This window comes from Neolamprologus multifasciatus, chromosome 19 (genome assembly GCF_963576455.1).
Source record: "Neolamprologus multifasciatus chromosome 19, fNeoMul1.2, whole genome shotgun sequence".
Taxonomy (NCBI): Eukaryota; Metazoa; Chordata; class Actinopteri; order Cichliformes; family Cichlidae; genus Neolamprologus; species Neolamprologus multifasciatus.
In genome coordinates, this window is record NC_140457.1 from 20,207,871 (window position 1) to 20,222,504 (window position 14,634).

Consider the following 14,634-nt stretch of genomic DNA (forward strand, 5'->3'; position numbering starts at 1 on the left):
TGGGCTAAATGAAGCCATTAGTTACGCAAACCTAATGATCATCTTATTTGTATGTATAAATCTGATCCATTTCCCTTGCTCAAGGCAAATATTTCTTCCCTCAAATGATTTTGGGGGAATTGAGTAAAAACAACAGCAGCATCAACAACAAAAACAACATCAGGACCCATAATGAAAGGAGCGGAGGCAAAGGCACTCAGGCGATTGCATCCATTACCCCTCTCCACTATATGGACCCCTTCATAGGGATTACCCCTGGTTCCAGCGAGGTTGATTATTAGACGCTTGCAAAGGTTTCGTTTGAATCGCCCCAGTTAAACGAGAAATTGCAGGCTGAGGAGAGAGGCTAATAACAGTTATTAACCCCGTGCGGGCGGCGGTGTAAAAGAGCGCCACAATAACGAGGTGCACCACCAAGGTTTGAGGCGCAGCGCAGCTAGCACACCCCCGAGGAGAAGCTAACTTATTAAAATAATGAATTAGCCGACCAGATTACTGCAGCCTGCGGCAAAGGCAATTATCCCCCTCCAAATCCCTGGACACGGCTCCCTAGCGCCACCATAAAACAAGTGCTCAGAAAGCAGGAGCCCTCCGCTCCACACAAATGGATAGCCTGTTAATTAGGATCTCTCCCGCTGCGGGTAGCCTTCCCACTGCCATAACAGAATCAACTTCCACAACAGGGAAGAGGAGGAGGGGAGAAAGGAGTGGGAAGATACCAAATATGCACAACAGGAAAAGATAGTGAAATATGTAAAAAAAAAAGTGAGTGAGAAAGAGTGAGATTGCAAATAGTTCCAGTGTAAAGAAACGCCTAAAAATGACAACGGAAGACGTGGACCATTAGCACGCAGGCTACAAAGAAGCAGCGGGAATCACCAGTGGCCTCAGTTTAGAGCTCTGTGTGAGGTCTCTTTGGAGGCAAATACAGTATGGGGCGTTCAATCCTAGCCCAGTATGTGCTCAACTTTTAACAGGTTTACTTTGAGAGCCACAAAACCAGTGACCAAACCACTGAGTTACATTTCACACTTTAAGTGTTACATCTAGGGCTTAATTGTGCACGCATAAACTACCTTTAAAACCCAAATATATGTCAAATCTAATTTGAAGTAGCTCAGCTTTCCTTAAAGCCAGCCAATCTAACCTGTCCCCATGAAGTAGGGTTTATCAAGGATGTCAAGGATGTCAAGGATGGAAGCAAAGTAGGCCAATGGCCACCCAGAAAAAGAACCCACGGTTACTTTATGACACATATACCGCCTCTAATGGTTATAAATACTGAAGTATCACATGGTTGACATTGTGAACCAAATCTGGCCACCTTCTGCTATCACCTTCCAACTCCATATCAGTAGAAATCATAAAGTTTTGAAGGCTGGACTCACCTTGTCCTGCATAGCTATACTTACACAGAGCAGGGACATAGCAGTGAAAGTGGAAACTGTGCCAAAGGGATAGCTGTTACATACCAGTCCAACTACCCATTATTATTTCGTCTAATATGTATTTAAGCTCAAAATTGTGAGTTATTTATCTTGGGATAAATACATATATGGATCAAAACACAACAGAAATCTTTCTTTGCACTGATAATGCGAATCACACCCTTTCCATGTTTATGTTTTAATGAAGGACATTGTAGTTTTGAACGTATTTATAATGGAAATGTTTTTTCCTTCAGTAATATCAGTTGCTTTTATGCTCAATACGCAACTAATACAAATTGAAACAATTGCCATATTTACATTACAGGCAAGTGAGTTGTCCTTCCATTGATACTACATTGCTGCTTTTACTATACATATGCATGTCGTCATTTGAAAATGTATACATTATAGTTAGTAAACCACAGTCTTCATTGTGCAATTTTTTCCCCAAGAGAACGATTATATAGTCACACAGATATGGAGTGCACGAAACAAGACATTATGCCAGTGTACTATATGAATATGCCTGCAAGGCTTGACATGAATGCAATTTCATGTAATTTGAATGCCTTTCATGAGGCAAGGACTCTTTTGAACTGTCTTAAAAAGCTCATCCACCATAGTAGCTGCCAGTGGCCCTCGGTACAGAGGAGTCATGTCGACAGGCCCAATTAATGATGGGGCGTCTGAGAGTGAATGAATGAGGAGCTTTGAGAGGATTCCTCCACCTTAAATCCCCCTGTGCTGCTGCTCCCAGACTGCCTGTGAAGAACAATCAAACGGCAGCAACCCCCTCCTATTTATCACTTTAAGACATTAGCCAGACATGGGCCTGAATATTAACCAGCTCCTTTTCCAGGAGAGTTCCACACCAAAGGCTGCATGTGGCAACATACATTTTTAATCATAGGGGAAAACGAGGCCTCTCAATCGCTCTCATCTATTACTGTGTGCTTAACTCACAGCATTTCTTTTCCTCCGGGCTGCTCAGAAAAAGAAAACATGCTAGGAGCATTTATGAGCTGTGCAACAATCATGCATTTATACTCTGTTTCATTCTACACTTAGTAGATGAATCTCACGAGTGCTTATGCAATGAAATTTATTTGAAAAGCATAATGTGCCTATCTCAACTGTGCTGACAGAGTTCATTTCCTTGGGTTGACTATGTCTCCACACCTAGGACAATTGGGCTGCAGAGGCAGTGGAGCAAGAGCGAGGCTTCTACAGCTTAATTGGAGTCATGTTCTCTAGAGCTTGGAGCTGCTCCTTTCTCCACACTGGCTTCTCTGGTGCTGGGCCTGTGGTGAGAGCACTAAGGGTAGGGCACCGGTACCAAGCGTGCAGGGAGATGATCTGTTCACCTCATCCTCTCCCTCTGGGGCTCCCCTACTGTGACACACTGCACCCTGGTAACAAGGTCACTCTACTGTTGTGGCACCACAGGGAGAGTTGGACTTATTATCAGGAGAGAGGACAATCTTAAGAAGAATCAAAAGGAGAATCTGATCTCCAATCACATATTATCCACATGAGACCACAAGGTTTTCTATATCCAGGAGCTTTACTTCTAACTTTGTCAAGGGTAAGAGTTTAGTTAAAATACAAAAGACACTGTGATAAAGATATCACCACGGATCCATGTGCGTTTTATAAATCTATACTTATGTTTATGCTTGAATTCAATAGCAGGAAAATAACAGCTCGTAATCCATTAAAGCAGCCCCACTTTAGGCTTTACGTTCAGTTTAAATAAAAACTCATTCATAAAAAAATATGTTTATTTTAAGCCCCAAATAAATGTAACAAATGTGCCCTTGATATAGAAACTGTGGTGGGCTGAAGACCCTGTTACATTATGCTAACTTTGTAATGCTTTTCTATTGTGGCGTGATTTATACACGTGACACCTCTGACTGATACCAAGCAACAAAACATTTGCTTGGTAGGTGCATAGCCTATATCTTACAGTTCAGGGGACACCTGGACCAGGGCAAATGAATGCCTTTAAACTGAACCATACCCCTTATTAGGCTGTAATGTGATGGACTGTCTTTAAAGGAATACGACGGGGAAAATAACACACAAATCAGATCAGCCTCTGCAGATGATGATGTCACATGTTAAACTGCAGAAATGTATATGAGATAATTATACTGCATCTTACAAATGTCTAACGAGTCATGGCCAAAGTTTTTTTTTTTTTCTTGTCCGATGCACTCACTGTTAGAGTATGAGTCTATCCAGTGCTGATTTCAATGGCGTGTTTATAAGACGAGCAATTTTTCTGAAATGCTGTTAAGAATTTCATCAAAACGTGCTCAGCAATATTTATTCTGTGGTCTATTTTTCTTTTGGTAAGGTAGCCAATTATTAATCACTGTTTAGTGAGGAAATTGCACAAATCAGTTAAATGAGCTACACCATGCATGGGCTGGCACTGCACTGCCAGCATTTATCAATCTCAATCTCTCTCCCAGCGTAAGAAAGTGAAAACTGAGGAAGGTCATTTTGTGCCCAATGAAAGTTTTCCTTTGGAAATTTTACCTTCCATTAAGAATCAAATTAAGCACCGGACCAGTGCCCACCGCCTCAAAACACACCGACTCGCATACTCCTAATTTATGTGTACTTAATATGGAAGAAGCACTGGTGTGTTGTTGAGTGAGAGGAAGTGGTTTAGTCTTTCCACTGTAGTATGTATGTTTGGATGCATGTGGATTTGCCAGTGTGTCCCTGAATCACAGAGGGGGGTGAAGCAGAGTATGCAGCTATCATTCACTGCTGTGGGTCAGCCCTCACACGTATCAGCAGATGACCAGTGTCAAGACAGGGAAGGTCACAGGCCTGCAATGTGCGGTCTCTCGCAGTTTATAGAGCTTAAAAAAATCCTGCAGACAAGCAGGTTAAAATCTGACTCTGTGAGACAGATTAGCTTCCTCTCGTGCTGTCATGGTACCATTCTAAGGTTTGGGTCAGGATGAGATATTTACTAGCTGGTGCAGGTAAACATGCCAGCTTTTATGGCCAGATGCCTCTTTGGCTGATGCGTTTTCTCTGTCTTGTCCTGCTGTCTCTCTCTCACTGTTTCACTTCCCTCACTGTCCCCCTTTTTTCTAGAATTTCAACAGCACGTAGCCTTTCTTCCTAGCTCGTTCGTCTGCGTGGACCCCGATGACAGTGAAATCCGGAGGCAGTGTTTTTGAACATCTTTTACCCCAGCCGCTCTGTGGGAGTCCTCTGGCTTAAAAGGTACTACCTTATTTGTCTAATGCACGACGTACATTTGACATTCACCTGTGTGCACGCCTGTCTGTTTGTCTGGTTCTTATTCTGTTCACAGTCCCATTTGCTAAATAGATAAAATGCACTGCTCCCTTTTCATGTCTCTACTGCCTAAGGGGTGTTTTTCCTTGATTGCATTACAGTCACAGGAAGCTTTTCCCTGATTTCCCTGATTAATTTATCATTTTTTCGTGTGCGTCTGTGCACAAACGCATGATCACAAGTGGCCAAATTTTAAGCAAATTCGACGGTTGTTTTTGTTTTTATTATTGTATGATGATAACATCTGCTGAAGGAAGCTTAGCTGTTAAGTTTTACGTGGGGGAAACCTTTGTACTAGCTCCTCCATTGTGTGAAAAGGGCATTGATAGGAAGGCAGATAGAGCTGATCAATATGAAGTGCAGTTTTCTCCGCAGGCCTTTTTTTTCAAATCTCTCTTGTTTGTGTTTTGAAGGGGTCGGGGGTAGGGCCTGGTAAAGTGGTGGCGTGGGCGGGCTTCTGCCCCTTTATCAATCAGGATTTTAATTACACACGTCTAGGGCGACAGCTAGATTAGAAACCAATCGACGCTATCGGCCACAAAATCTAATTACTGTTTATTGACAGATAAGGGCAGGCCCCCTTCACTTTTCCAAATAAGATAAACCTCCCCCCTCGTACACAATGAAGAGCAGCTCATACTGTCCATGAAAGACTCTATGATAAGTAAACCCCCACCAGAAAATTCCTCTCTCACCCATACCGGCTCCTTCCTGCCACAGGATCACCGTGAGGGAGCCAAATTATACTTCCCCTTTCAAACTTTTGGAATAGTGGAAGGATGTTTTCCAGCGAGCGCTTGTGTTTTTCCACAGTCTTATTTATGGAAATTTCTGTAACCCTTCACCTCATGTTTCATAAACTGTACTTACTCCCGTTTCTGTAACTTACTCATAAATCAATGGAGTCTTAATGATGAGTAATGGGTGACCTTTAACCCTGCAGAGTGCACACAGGTGAGCCATCGTGTCTCCTGTAGACATACATCTCCCCAGGGGACGGTCCATCCTCGCCTACCTCGGTGTCCTTCTTTGCGAGCTAGAAACGCTCTCCTCGCAACATCACCCATATCAGTCGTTTTACAGCCTCCGCCACCGCGTGATGCACTTTGCCTTTAAAGCCGAGAATCTGCCTCAGGTAAATATGGAGTAAATGATTGGATTATTGTTCTTTCATTCGGCTGTGTAGTAATGGCTGGATTATAAACATTGCAGAATATAGATTTCCTGTCAGATCCTATGAATCAGACATCCTTATCTCATTTCCAGACTGCCGCTCCACCCAGCGCTACCATCTCCCAGCCTGGGAGTCAGTGAGAGCTTGGGGAAGCTATATACATGCATACACACACACACACACACACACACACACACGCAGAAAAAACATATACACACAGATAGATAAACAATTGCACACACTCACACACATATGGATGAGACAGGGAGAGAGAAACTGTTGCCACCCAACACAGCACAGGCACTCCAAAGTCCATTCGAAGATTTCTAAAACCACTTAGGTCCCCTGTCCATATTTGTTAAGCAAGTAAGTCTAAGGGCTACAGCACACTGAATTCAAAGAGAGAGGAGAGGCAGCAATGTGGAGAGCATGAGAGCGAGGGGGGAAAGGGAGAAAGATGTCTTCTAAATGAAATTTAGGGAAGGGTAGGATGGAGGGTGGCTGACAGCAGGTGGAGGGAGAGCGGCTCAGGACCCCCCTGATTTGGTTTGAATCTCGCAAAGAAAAATGTTTGGACTTGAATTATGCAGCATTTTTGACCGGGACTGGAGATTGATGCGTGATTCCTCTGATGCTTGGACATCATATCAGTGCTTGTGTCTGATACGGTTCATGTTTTTTTCTCTCTCTGCTGTCTGCCTCTCTGTCTTTTCACTGGATTACCAACAGTGTAATTGAGTTAGCGAGCTGTGTGGACCAGCAACTGCTGCACAAACATGCTTTTGTTGGAATTCATCAAAACTCCCTCCACAACGAAAACAACACACGCAAAACTGGTATCACAAAAATCATACACTGAAAGCCAACTGTATGCATAACTGCCCCCCCCCCCTCAAAAAAAAAAAAAAGAAAAAAGAAAAGCTGATCAACTGTGTAAAACATAAATAAAAACAAAACCCACGGATTTGCAATTCTGAGTCTTTCAGAAGTAAAGATAGGACAATACTGTGAAATACTGTGTGGTCAAATAGTTCAACAATTTAAGATTAACATTTCTGAGGATTACATTATCTTCTGCACATAATATCATAAAAGATTCGCAGAATCTAAAGAAATCCGAAGAAGAAATCAAAACAAATACACAGCGGCTGTGCTCTCTTTAGTGGAAATCACTCAATGGAACACTTCCAAAAACCAATCCATCACTGCATACACAAATGCAAGTTAAAATGCTACCAGGCTCATTTCAGATGGGCCTGAGGTGTAGCGGAGAGCTTTGTGGTCTGATGAAAGCCAAAAAAAACCAAACAAAGTGTACACTGCATGACTAAGTTGCACATATGAGAGGGCACCATTAAATCTGAGCTATCAGCTTTTTCTTGCTGATTTCAGCAAAATAATGTCTAACCATAATCTCCATGTTATGTATTACAGCAGCACGGTTCTCTTCTGCATTCAGTGGCATTCAGTGGAGACGTGTCAGCCGTTGAAAGCATTTGGTACATGTCAGTGCTTACAGTGTACATTCAAAATAGGTGTTACAACAGGGGAACACAGGGCCAGACATGCCCCTCTCTCAATTTTTTATTTATTTTAAAATGGATTGCTGATAAAAAAAAAAAAAACTTATTTTAAAAAACTACAAGTGTAGTATGCAGACCTTACAATCAACTGTAAGTCTGTATATTATTCTGTTCTGCATTTTATTCACAGTTCAAACTTTTCTGGGAATGAGGTCATAAGTGGTGACATTGACTCCAAACCTGTGGCATCAAAAACGGGAATGAGGAAAGATGCGTGTGAGCTTTCATTCTTTCAAATATAAAAAGTGTTTGAGCTCGAGTCGTGCCGTGGATCAACTCCAGTGCTCTGGTCATTTAGCCATCAAAGAAACAGGCGAGCGAGGATACAAGAGAAAGCACTGCACAGACCACCAGCGCTGGTTTCAGGGTCCGTTTGAACTCTGGCTGCAGCTTTTCATTCCTGATTAATCCTCCAATTATTTTCCCCGCATGATATTTAAAATAGCAATTTTCACTATATTTTTCATGGTTGTTTCATCTAACACAACCACCGTCCCGTGATACAAGATGAAGCTCCAACTGTTAGCCAGCAACTGTTTATGTTAGTGGGAAAAAAATAATAATATTAATTTGCATGTGACCCGTTGCCTGATATTTCCCTTTACTGCACAGTGTGGATAATCTATCTGTGGGCTGTTGAGAGCCGTTCACCTCTAGTTAACACACTGGGAACTGAACAGGACCGCTGTTGTCATTCCTTAGTGCTGAAGCGCAGTGCCATTACATTTATAGATTTTCTCTTTGATGGGATAATTTGGTCTTTATATCTCTCACAAATGAAGTGATCCTCAGTGCTCCTTGCACAGCTCAATGTGCAGGTCTCATTTTCAAATACAGTTAATTGCATTCGAAAAGAATCAATGATACTTTCACGGTGACAATATCATTCTTTTAATGTCACTTAATTTCCTCAGTGAAATGATTACATCAATAGCCTGGAACCCATTTCTATCTTTCAGCATGAATTAATCTATTAGGGACAATAATTACACGTTTGTAATGGATAGGTTTTTGTACTCAGAGGCAAATGCACTCGAGTCTCCATTGTGCTCCCGGTTGCTGGCACTGTCCTGACTGTCATTCATTCAGTTTATGAATTACACTATCAACCTGGGAGAAATAAATAAATAAATAAGGGTACCTCAGATGCAGCTCCTTGGTGGCCTTGTTGTGAGATAGCCCTCCCTCTAGTGGAGATGATAGAGTTGGTTGCTGCTGTCAGATGGCTTTCTCCTCTCGTCTGCTGCTGAGGCAGTCAGTCAGCGATGGAGAATGCAAAATGAGAGGAGGAAAACAATTGACAGAAAATATAGAAGGGAAATGGAAATCTCTGTATTACATGTAGCACACGTGTCAGGATAGAAGGGGTGAAAGGTCAGGTGTAACGCCAGGGAAAACGAAGGCTTTTTGAAGAAGGCTTACAGTGAATGTCAAAATAAGGCCAAATAAGTCCACGTGGGTTCATTCAGTGCAGTGGTGTGCAGCTGATTCACCTACAGAAAGCTCCATAACAAATTACAATAAGTGCGTTCACACTAATAAGTGTGTAATTCTGCTGAAAAGCCAAATCAAGTTTGTGTAATTTGTGGACGCCTGGGTTACCTGATACAGCAGCTGTGATATGTGCGACAGACGCGACGCTGCTTTTGTCCCGTTATTTATTCATTACCAGTGGAAACCAACCGACTGCCACGGCGTGCAGCCTTTTCACCTGGAGTTTTTTCTGCTAGGCTACCCACCGAATTCCGGAGCAGGGCTAGGGTTGACCAGATAGGCAAAATTAACTTAAATTAGAGCCTCTAAAAACCTAGTTAACTCGAAACAGCTGTACAAGCATACAGAGGTACATAGGAAGCTTCTGTTTCCAAAACTGAGCACTGAGTTGTCTTACCTTTTCAGGGGGGGGGGGGGGGGGGGGGTTATAGGAATTCACAGTCTTAAAATAAAAAATATATATAAGAAAACAGTATGAATAAAATATGTTATTTTTTATACAACACTTAAAAGAAAAAGTGGGTGAATCAGCTGTAAGTTTTGTTTTTCTTCGTAGCACAGCAGAGCCCCCCTCTCTACTCCCTCCCCCCCCGCGTTTGAATCACTTTTGACCCCGCTCGCCGGGTCCTGCTGCCTGCCGGTGGAGGTGTTTGGTTTAGCCACAGGGCGCGCGCCGGAGGAGGAGTGGATAGTGCGGCTGCCGTTGTGTGACAGTTAAACGCGGCGCTCAGACACACAGAGCCACACTACCACCACCAACACCACTACAACCTGGAGACACCACCTCTACAGTGCGCGGTGCTCAGCCCGGGGATGTGACATGACTTGTCCGAGTAAGGTACACGGCACGTTCATCAACCGTATTTATCTTCCAATTACACATCCAACACACGTGATTTTAAGAGTTTGATTTAATAGGTTTAAACATGTTATACTAGTTTACTTATCTTTTAGCTTGAATAACGTCAGCGTGCGGGCAGTTTAGCTCTTACTATTAAAGCATGTGCAGTGCACGTGCAACACCACCTTTTTCAGTGGTCATATAAATCATATAAATTACGATATTTATGTGATTAATTCTGTATGCCTGACATAGGGTAAAAACTAGTGAGGCCTATTGTCAGGTTTAGTTTCCGAGGAAGGAAAAAATACGTCTTTATAGCAGTCTTTTTAAGGACATTACGTTGTTTTACAGCTTTTTTGCTCATTATCCCACACTTGTTTACATAAACAGACTTTAATATCATTTTTTAATAATAAAATTAACTTGACATTTAGAGAGTTAATGCCATACTTGAAGCACACTGATTCTTCAGGTTTCCTCAGTGTTGTCAGAACTTTGTAATTTGCTTTCAGTGCTATTAGTGTATGTGTGTTTGTGTGTGGCGTTTTATGACACAAAAAGGTGTAATTTTGTCAGTGTCAAGACTTTCAATGCAAATAGTACCAAGTCTTTAATGGTTGTGTAGAGGTTCTTTGCCTTTCTCACCTGAAGTGACTTTCAACACACCTTAATTACTTGCATACATGTAGTACATGTGAACCAACAAACAGGCAGGTGTGAGGTAAGCAGACTTGAAGAATGCAAACAGGAATCTCAATTTAAAAAACAAAAAAGAACCCAAAAAAGGGAAAAGAAAAATTTTAGTCACTCAACTTCAGCCCCATTCAAGTGTGATTGAGTGTTTGCCTACAAGAAGTCTATTATTTATTTGAATCAGATCCCTTTCTGTCAAACAGCTGCCACAAGCTGTGATTTTTTTTAATTTTTTTTTTCATAACAGAGCTGATAAGAAGCAGCGATAACAGCAGCATGGCTTTCATGGCTCACACTGCATGACAAAAGTATGTAAGATGTCAAGTCCCGGGAGGCCTATAGGAAATATGCAGAAATGTGATTCGTCAAATGACGGCAGTTATCACTATTAAAAAGTTAGAAACCAGTCTGTTTGGTAATAATATGATCTCCTAACATCACTGCTACTGTAACGTATGCCCTGTTCAGTGCATTTAACGCAAAACAATATTTTTTTTGTAGCTGTTGCACTATTTAAAAATACTTTTACATCATTTACCAGACAACTTGAACAACAACCAACAACCTGAAATTGGCTGAATGTATACCCATGCCTTGTCTTCCTTATTATTCAATATTCAGCTAGTATTGAAGCCCAAGAACTGTAATTTTGATTTTATTCCTGAATTAAGTAAATTAAACTGACAGGTGTTTGATTTGGCATCGACCTTGATTGGATTTTCATTTATTTAGTCATTTTGTTTTGTCACAAAAAAGGGAGCAGATGCTGTGTGATGTGATGCCACCTTAGAGGCACCATTGCTGCACATCAATAGGCCTGTGATGATCAATAGGGATTGCGTGATGTTTTTGCATTGATTATAGAAACGTGAGCCGATGAATGGAACCGGATTCCTCTCCGGGGGGGAGGGGGGGGGTGGTTGTGCTGTTCCTGTTCAGAAGAGGAAACTGAAGAGCTGCAAAACGACACAACACACCCTTTTTTGCATGAATCTGTCGCTAGATCACTCCTCCTCGCTTCCTCACTCACTCAAACTTTACTTTTTTATTGAAGAGTCTGAAGGCTCTTATCAGCCACCTTGTGAGTTTTTTTTTTTTTTTTTTTGAGAAATGGGCAAGCTGCTGTTTCTTCTCGGTTCAATTCAACCAAGTGTCAAGATACCATGGTAAGCTCTGTTCTTATAATGTGGGGATACAGTAACATGGAGACCCTCACTGACTGTGAAATGGTATCTGCATTCTCTGCATTCTTACTGAGCTTGATCAACAGCGAAGCACAGGCGCTTGTAAAGCTGGGGTTAGAAGAGACAGAGCTGGATTTTCTGCTGCTTTAGAAGATGATGGGCTTTGAGAATATGAGTTATGGCTTGAAATCATCTCTCACAGGTGGTGAAAGGTTCACAATGGTCCCTCACATGTAACACCCGCGAATGGAGCTAATGACACCGCTCAATAAATACATTTACTGTCCTCAGCGCGGTTTGAAAGCTATTGCTTTTTGAAAGCGAAGTGCTGCGGATGCACTCGACTGCCCGCTGGAACTTCTATAGTGTTGCTCTCGGCTGGTGTCAGATTTGACTTTATCATGTGTTGTGTAACAGTGCAGGTATCATTTTGATCTTAAAAAAAACTTGAAGTGTGTGACAGCAGGCTTAGTACTGCCGTGCAGTCATACCTCTGAGGTGTGTGTGTTGCTTGGTTAAGTTCAGTGTTCATGTGTGGTTGCTTTATAACACCACTTCAAATTAACCCCAGCATGGTCAGATATAACACAGAAAACTAAAGAGATGCAGAGATACAGCTGGCAAAATGTCACATTTAAAGATACCTTGCTTTATATTGTTAAAGAAAAACCACTCAATTCAACAGCAAGTATTAAAACTCTGATTTATTTTTGCTTTATGAACACTAGGAGCTCCCCCTGATACTTAAAACCCCTTACTTCTCTTTATTATCTTATTTATTTAACTTTCTAGCACCCACCTCTGTCATATCATGAGATGGAAACTTTGTGTGTTGACTGCTAGATCGCTGTTGTTCATGCGATAGCTTGTTTTGTCTATGTCCGTGTGAGCCATGCGTGTTGTGCATAGCGGAGAGTGCGAGCGAGCGTTTGGATCCCTCCTCCCCCAGTGCACCGCCGGCCCCCTCTGTCGCTTTAAGTCCTGCCCCTCAGAGCCAGCCAACAGCAGCTGTTCCATATTCATCAAGCCCTTGAGTCTTAAAGAGCCCTATCCCGACCATGGAAAGAGTCATTCCTCTTGCTCGCACTCTCATGCTCTCTCCATCTTAGCGCTCATCCCGCTGCTGCCTGCGCTTCTCTGTCTCTCTCACTCTCTCTCTAGCTTTCTCTCACCCCCCCACCCCCTTTTTACCTCTCTTGTCGATCTGTCCCTCCCCCCTTCACTCTCTCTCTTTCCCTCTCTGTCTCTCACACATACTCAGACACACTCTTTCTCTCTCTCTCCCACTCATATATACATAAACACACGCGCATACACAACACACATGCTCAGGCACACACACGCCCACTCAATCCATCAGAGTCCAACATACCTGTGCAGGCTGGGGGGAAGCGGTGCTGGAGGGGGTTTTCGGCAGCGTTGTCTCTGAGGGTGCTTTGCTATCATTTGGGAAAGAAGCGGGTCTCAATTGTTTTCTCTTTCCTCTTCCTCTCATTCCTGGAATGCTAAAACTGGACTGATGGACATTTCAGAACTTTGTCTTCCAGACCCTCTCAGCTATCATAACCAGTAGGTGCACTTGTTTCTCTGTTTTCCCCCTTTTATTTCTTTTTTAACCTCTCTGTTGTAGTGCCGTTGATCCCTTTGCTTTTTCCTGTATTTTCCTTTCATTTTTCTTCTATTTAAAAAATATAATCTGCTCTTTACCTACTCTTTCTACTAGTCGAGGCGCTGAACTTTTAACTTTCTAATTCCTGGCTGTTCTTTTTGTATAGCCTCTTAATGCCAACTCAAACTCCTTACCTGCACTTTTTTTCCCATTCATTGTTTTGAGGGATTTTAAATATCGTTGGACTTGACAGGATTGAGCAGCAGAGCAGGTGCAACTGTGTAAATGCGTATGGGTGTGTGGCACATCATGATGTATGTTTTATAAATATCTTTCAGAGCATGGCTGATTGATTTAACTTGGCCCTTTGAAGCAGTGTGTGTGTGTGTGTGTGTTTTCCTTTTTTCTTTCCTTTTTTTTTACTCTATAGAATTTGGGGGGTGCCTGTCCAGTTTGGTTAGGAGCTTGTTTGCTGATGGCTTTGTCCCTAGATCCGGCCACCCAGGCAGACTGAGAATGATATTATAAAGAGGAGAGATTAACGTGAATCCGTAGAACTGGAGAGGATAAATTACACGCTGTAATATATATTTGTAGCCAGGCAAGAGGAATGAAAGGACCCTGTAACCTCAGTCAGGCGGCAGGTCTGTCCCAGTCAGCGGCGTGCCGGGCAAGCTGCTGTCTCGACAGCTCCTGGCTGCTGGGACAGTCTGGGCTTACAGTGCCTTCACCAAACTTTTTAAATCAACCAGTATCTTACATTTAAAACAAAACAAATTACCTTTAGTTAAAGTAATTTTTGTATCACCAGTTTTCTTTGTAATTATTATTATTCTTTTTTAGAAGCAGTTTTATCATTATGGTAAAAATATATCTAACAACAACCAATAACAGATATAGTATGAAAACCAACCTCTAAGACATTTGGCTGTTCTAAAGTTTTCTGTTATTAATTTAAGCAGGTTATAAATCCTATATTTTGTAAATGATAATAATTATTAGGGTTATTATGTAGAAGTTTAAAGAAATTTCAAGGGGCTTTTCCCAAATTGGACAGTGTTTTATAATAATTTAATATTTTTGGTGAATAATTTTTTCTTGTTAGTGTTGTTTTCATATTATTCAGTTTTACCATGATTAAGATATGTATTTTTTTAATTAATTAGATTATAAAAAATGTGAAAATCATTAACAGAAAACAGTTAGAGCTCAATTTTCTTAGTGTTTCTTACTTTTTTCACTTTTTTAGTTTGAGCTTTAATCACTGCAAATTCAAAGTTATTCTAGGATACTTAT

The 14,634-nt window shown here is 41.7% G+C and overlaps 1 protein-coding gene and 1 long non-coding RNA gene across 9 annotated transcripts in view; one reads left to right on the forward strand and one right to left on the reverse strand.

The window, feature by feature from the left end:
• The window catches only part of LOC146496511 (uncharacterized), a 29,770-nt gene extending 20,181 nt beyond the window's left edge, over positions 1 to 9,589 (reverse strand). Inside the window, exons 1-2 of one of the 2 annotated variants that reach the window (XR_014871252.1) lie at positions 9,117 to 9,589; positions 8,656 to 8,757 (exon numbers count right to left, since the gene is read on the reverse strand). This is a non-coding gene — a long non-coding RNA (uncharacterized LOC146496511). Of the gene's footprint in view, positions 1 to 8,655; positions 8,761 to 9,116 lie in introns of both variants that reach the window. The other variant, XR_014871253.1, reaches the window with a different exon arrangement.
• Positions 9,590 to 9,680: 91 nt separating this feature from the next.
• The window catches only part of esrrb (estrogen-related receptor beta), a 44,274-nt gene continuing 39,320 nt past the window's right edge, over positions 9,681 to 14,634 (forward strand). For 2 of the 7 annotated variants that reach the window (XM_085143909.1, XM_085143910.1), the window contains exon 1: positions 9,681 to 9,846. Coding sequence is in view for 4 of the 7 variants with exons in the window: in XM_085143903.1 (XP_085000029.1) it covers positions 13,249 to 13,298 (50 nt within the window). In the remaining 3 variants the exon portion in view is untranslated. Of the gene's footprint in view, positions 9,847 to 12,800; positions 13,299 to 14,634 lie in introns of those variants that run through there. The other 5 variants (XM_085143904.1, XM_085143907.1, XM_085143911.1 and 2 more) reach the window with 4 other exon arrangements.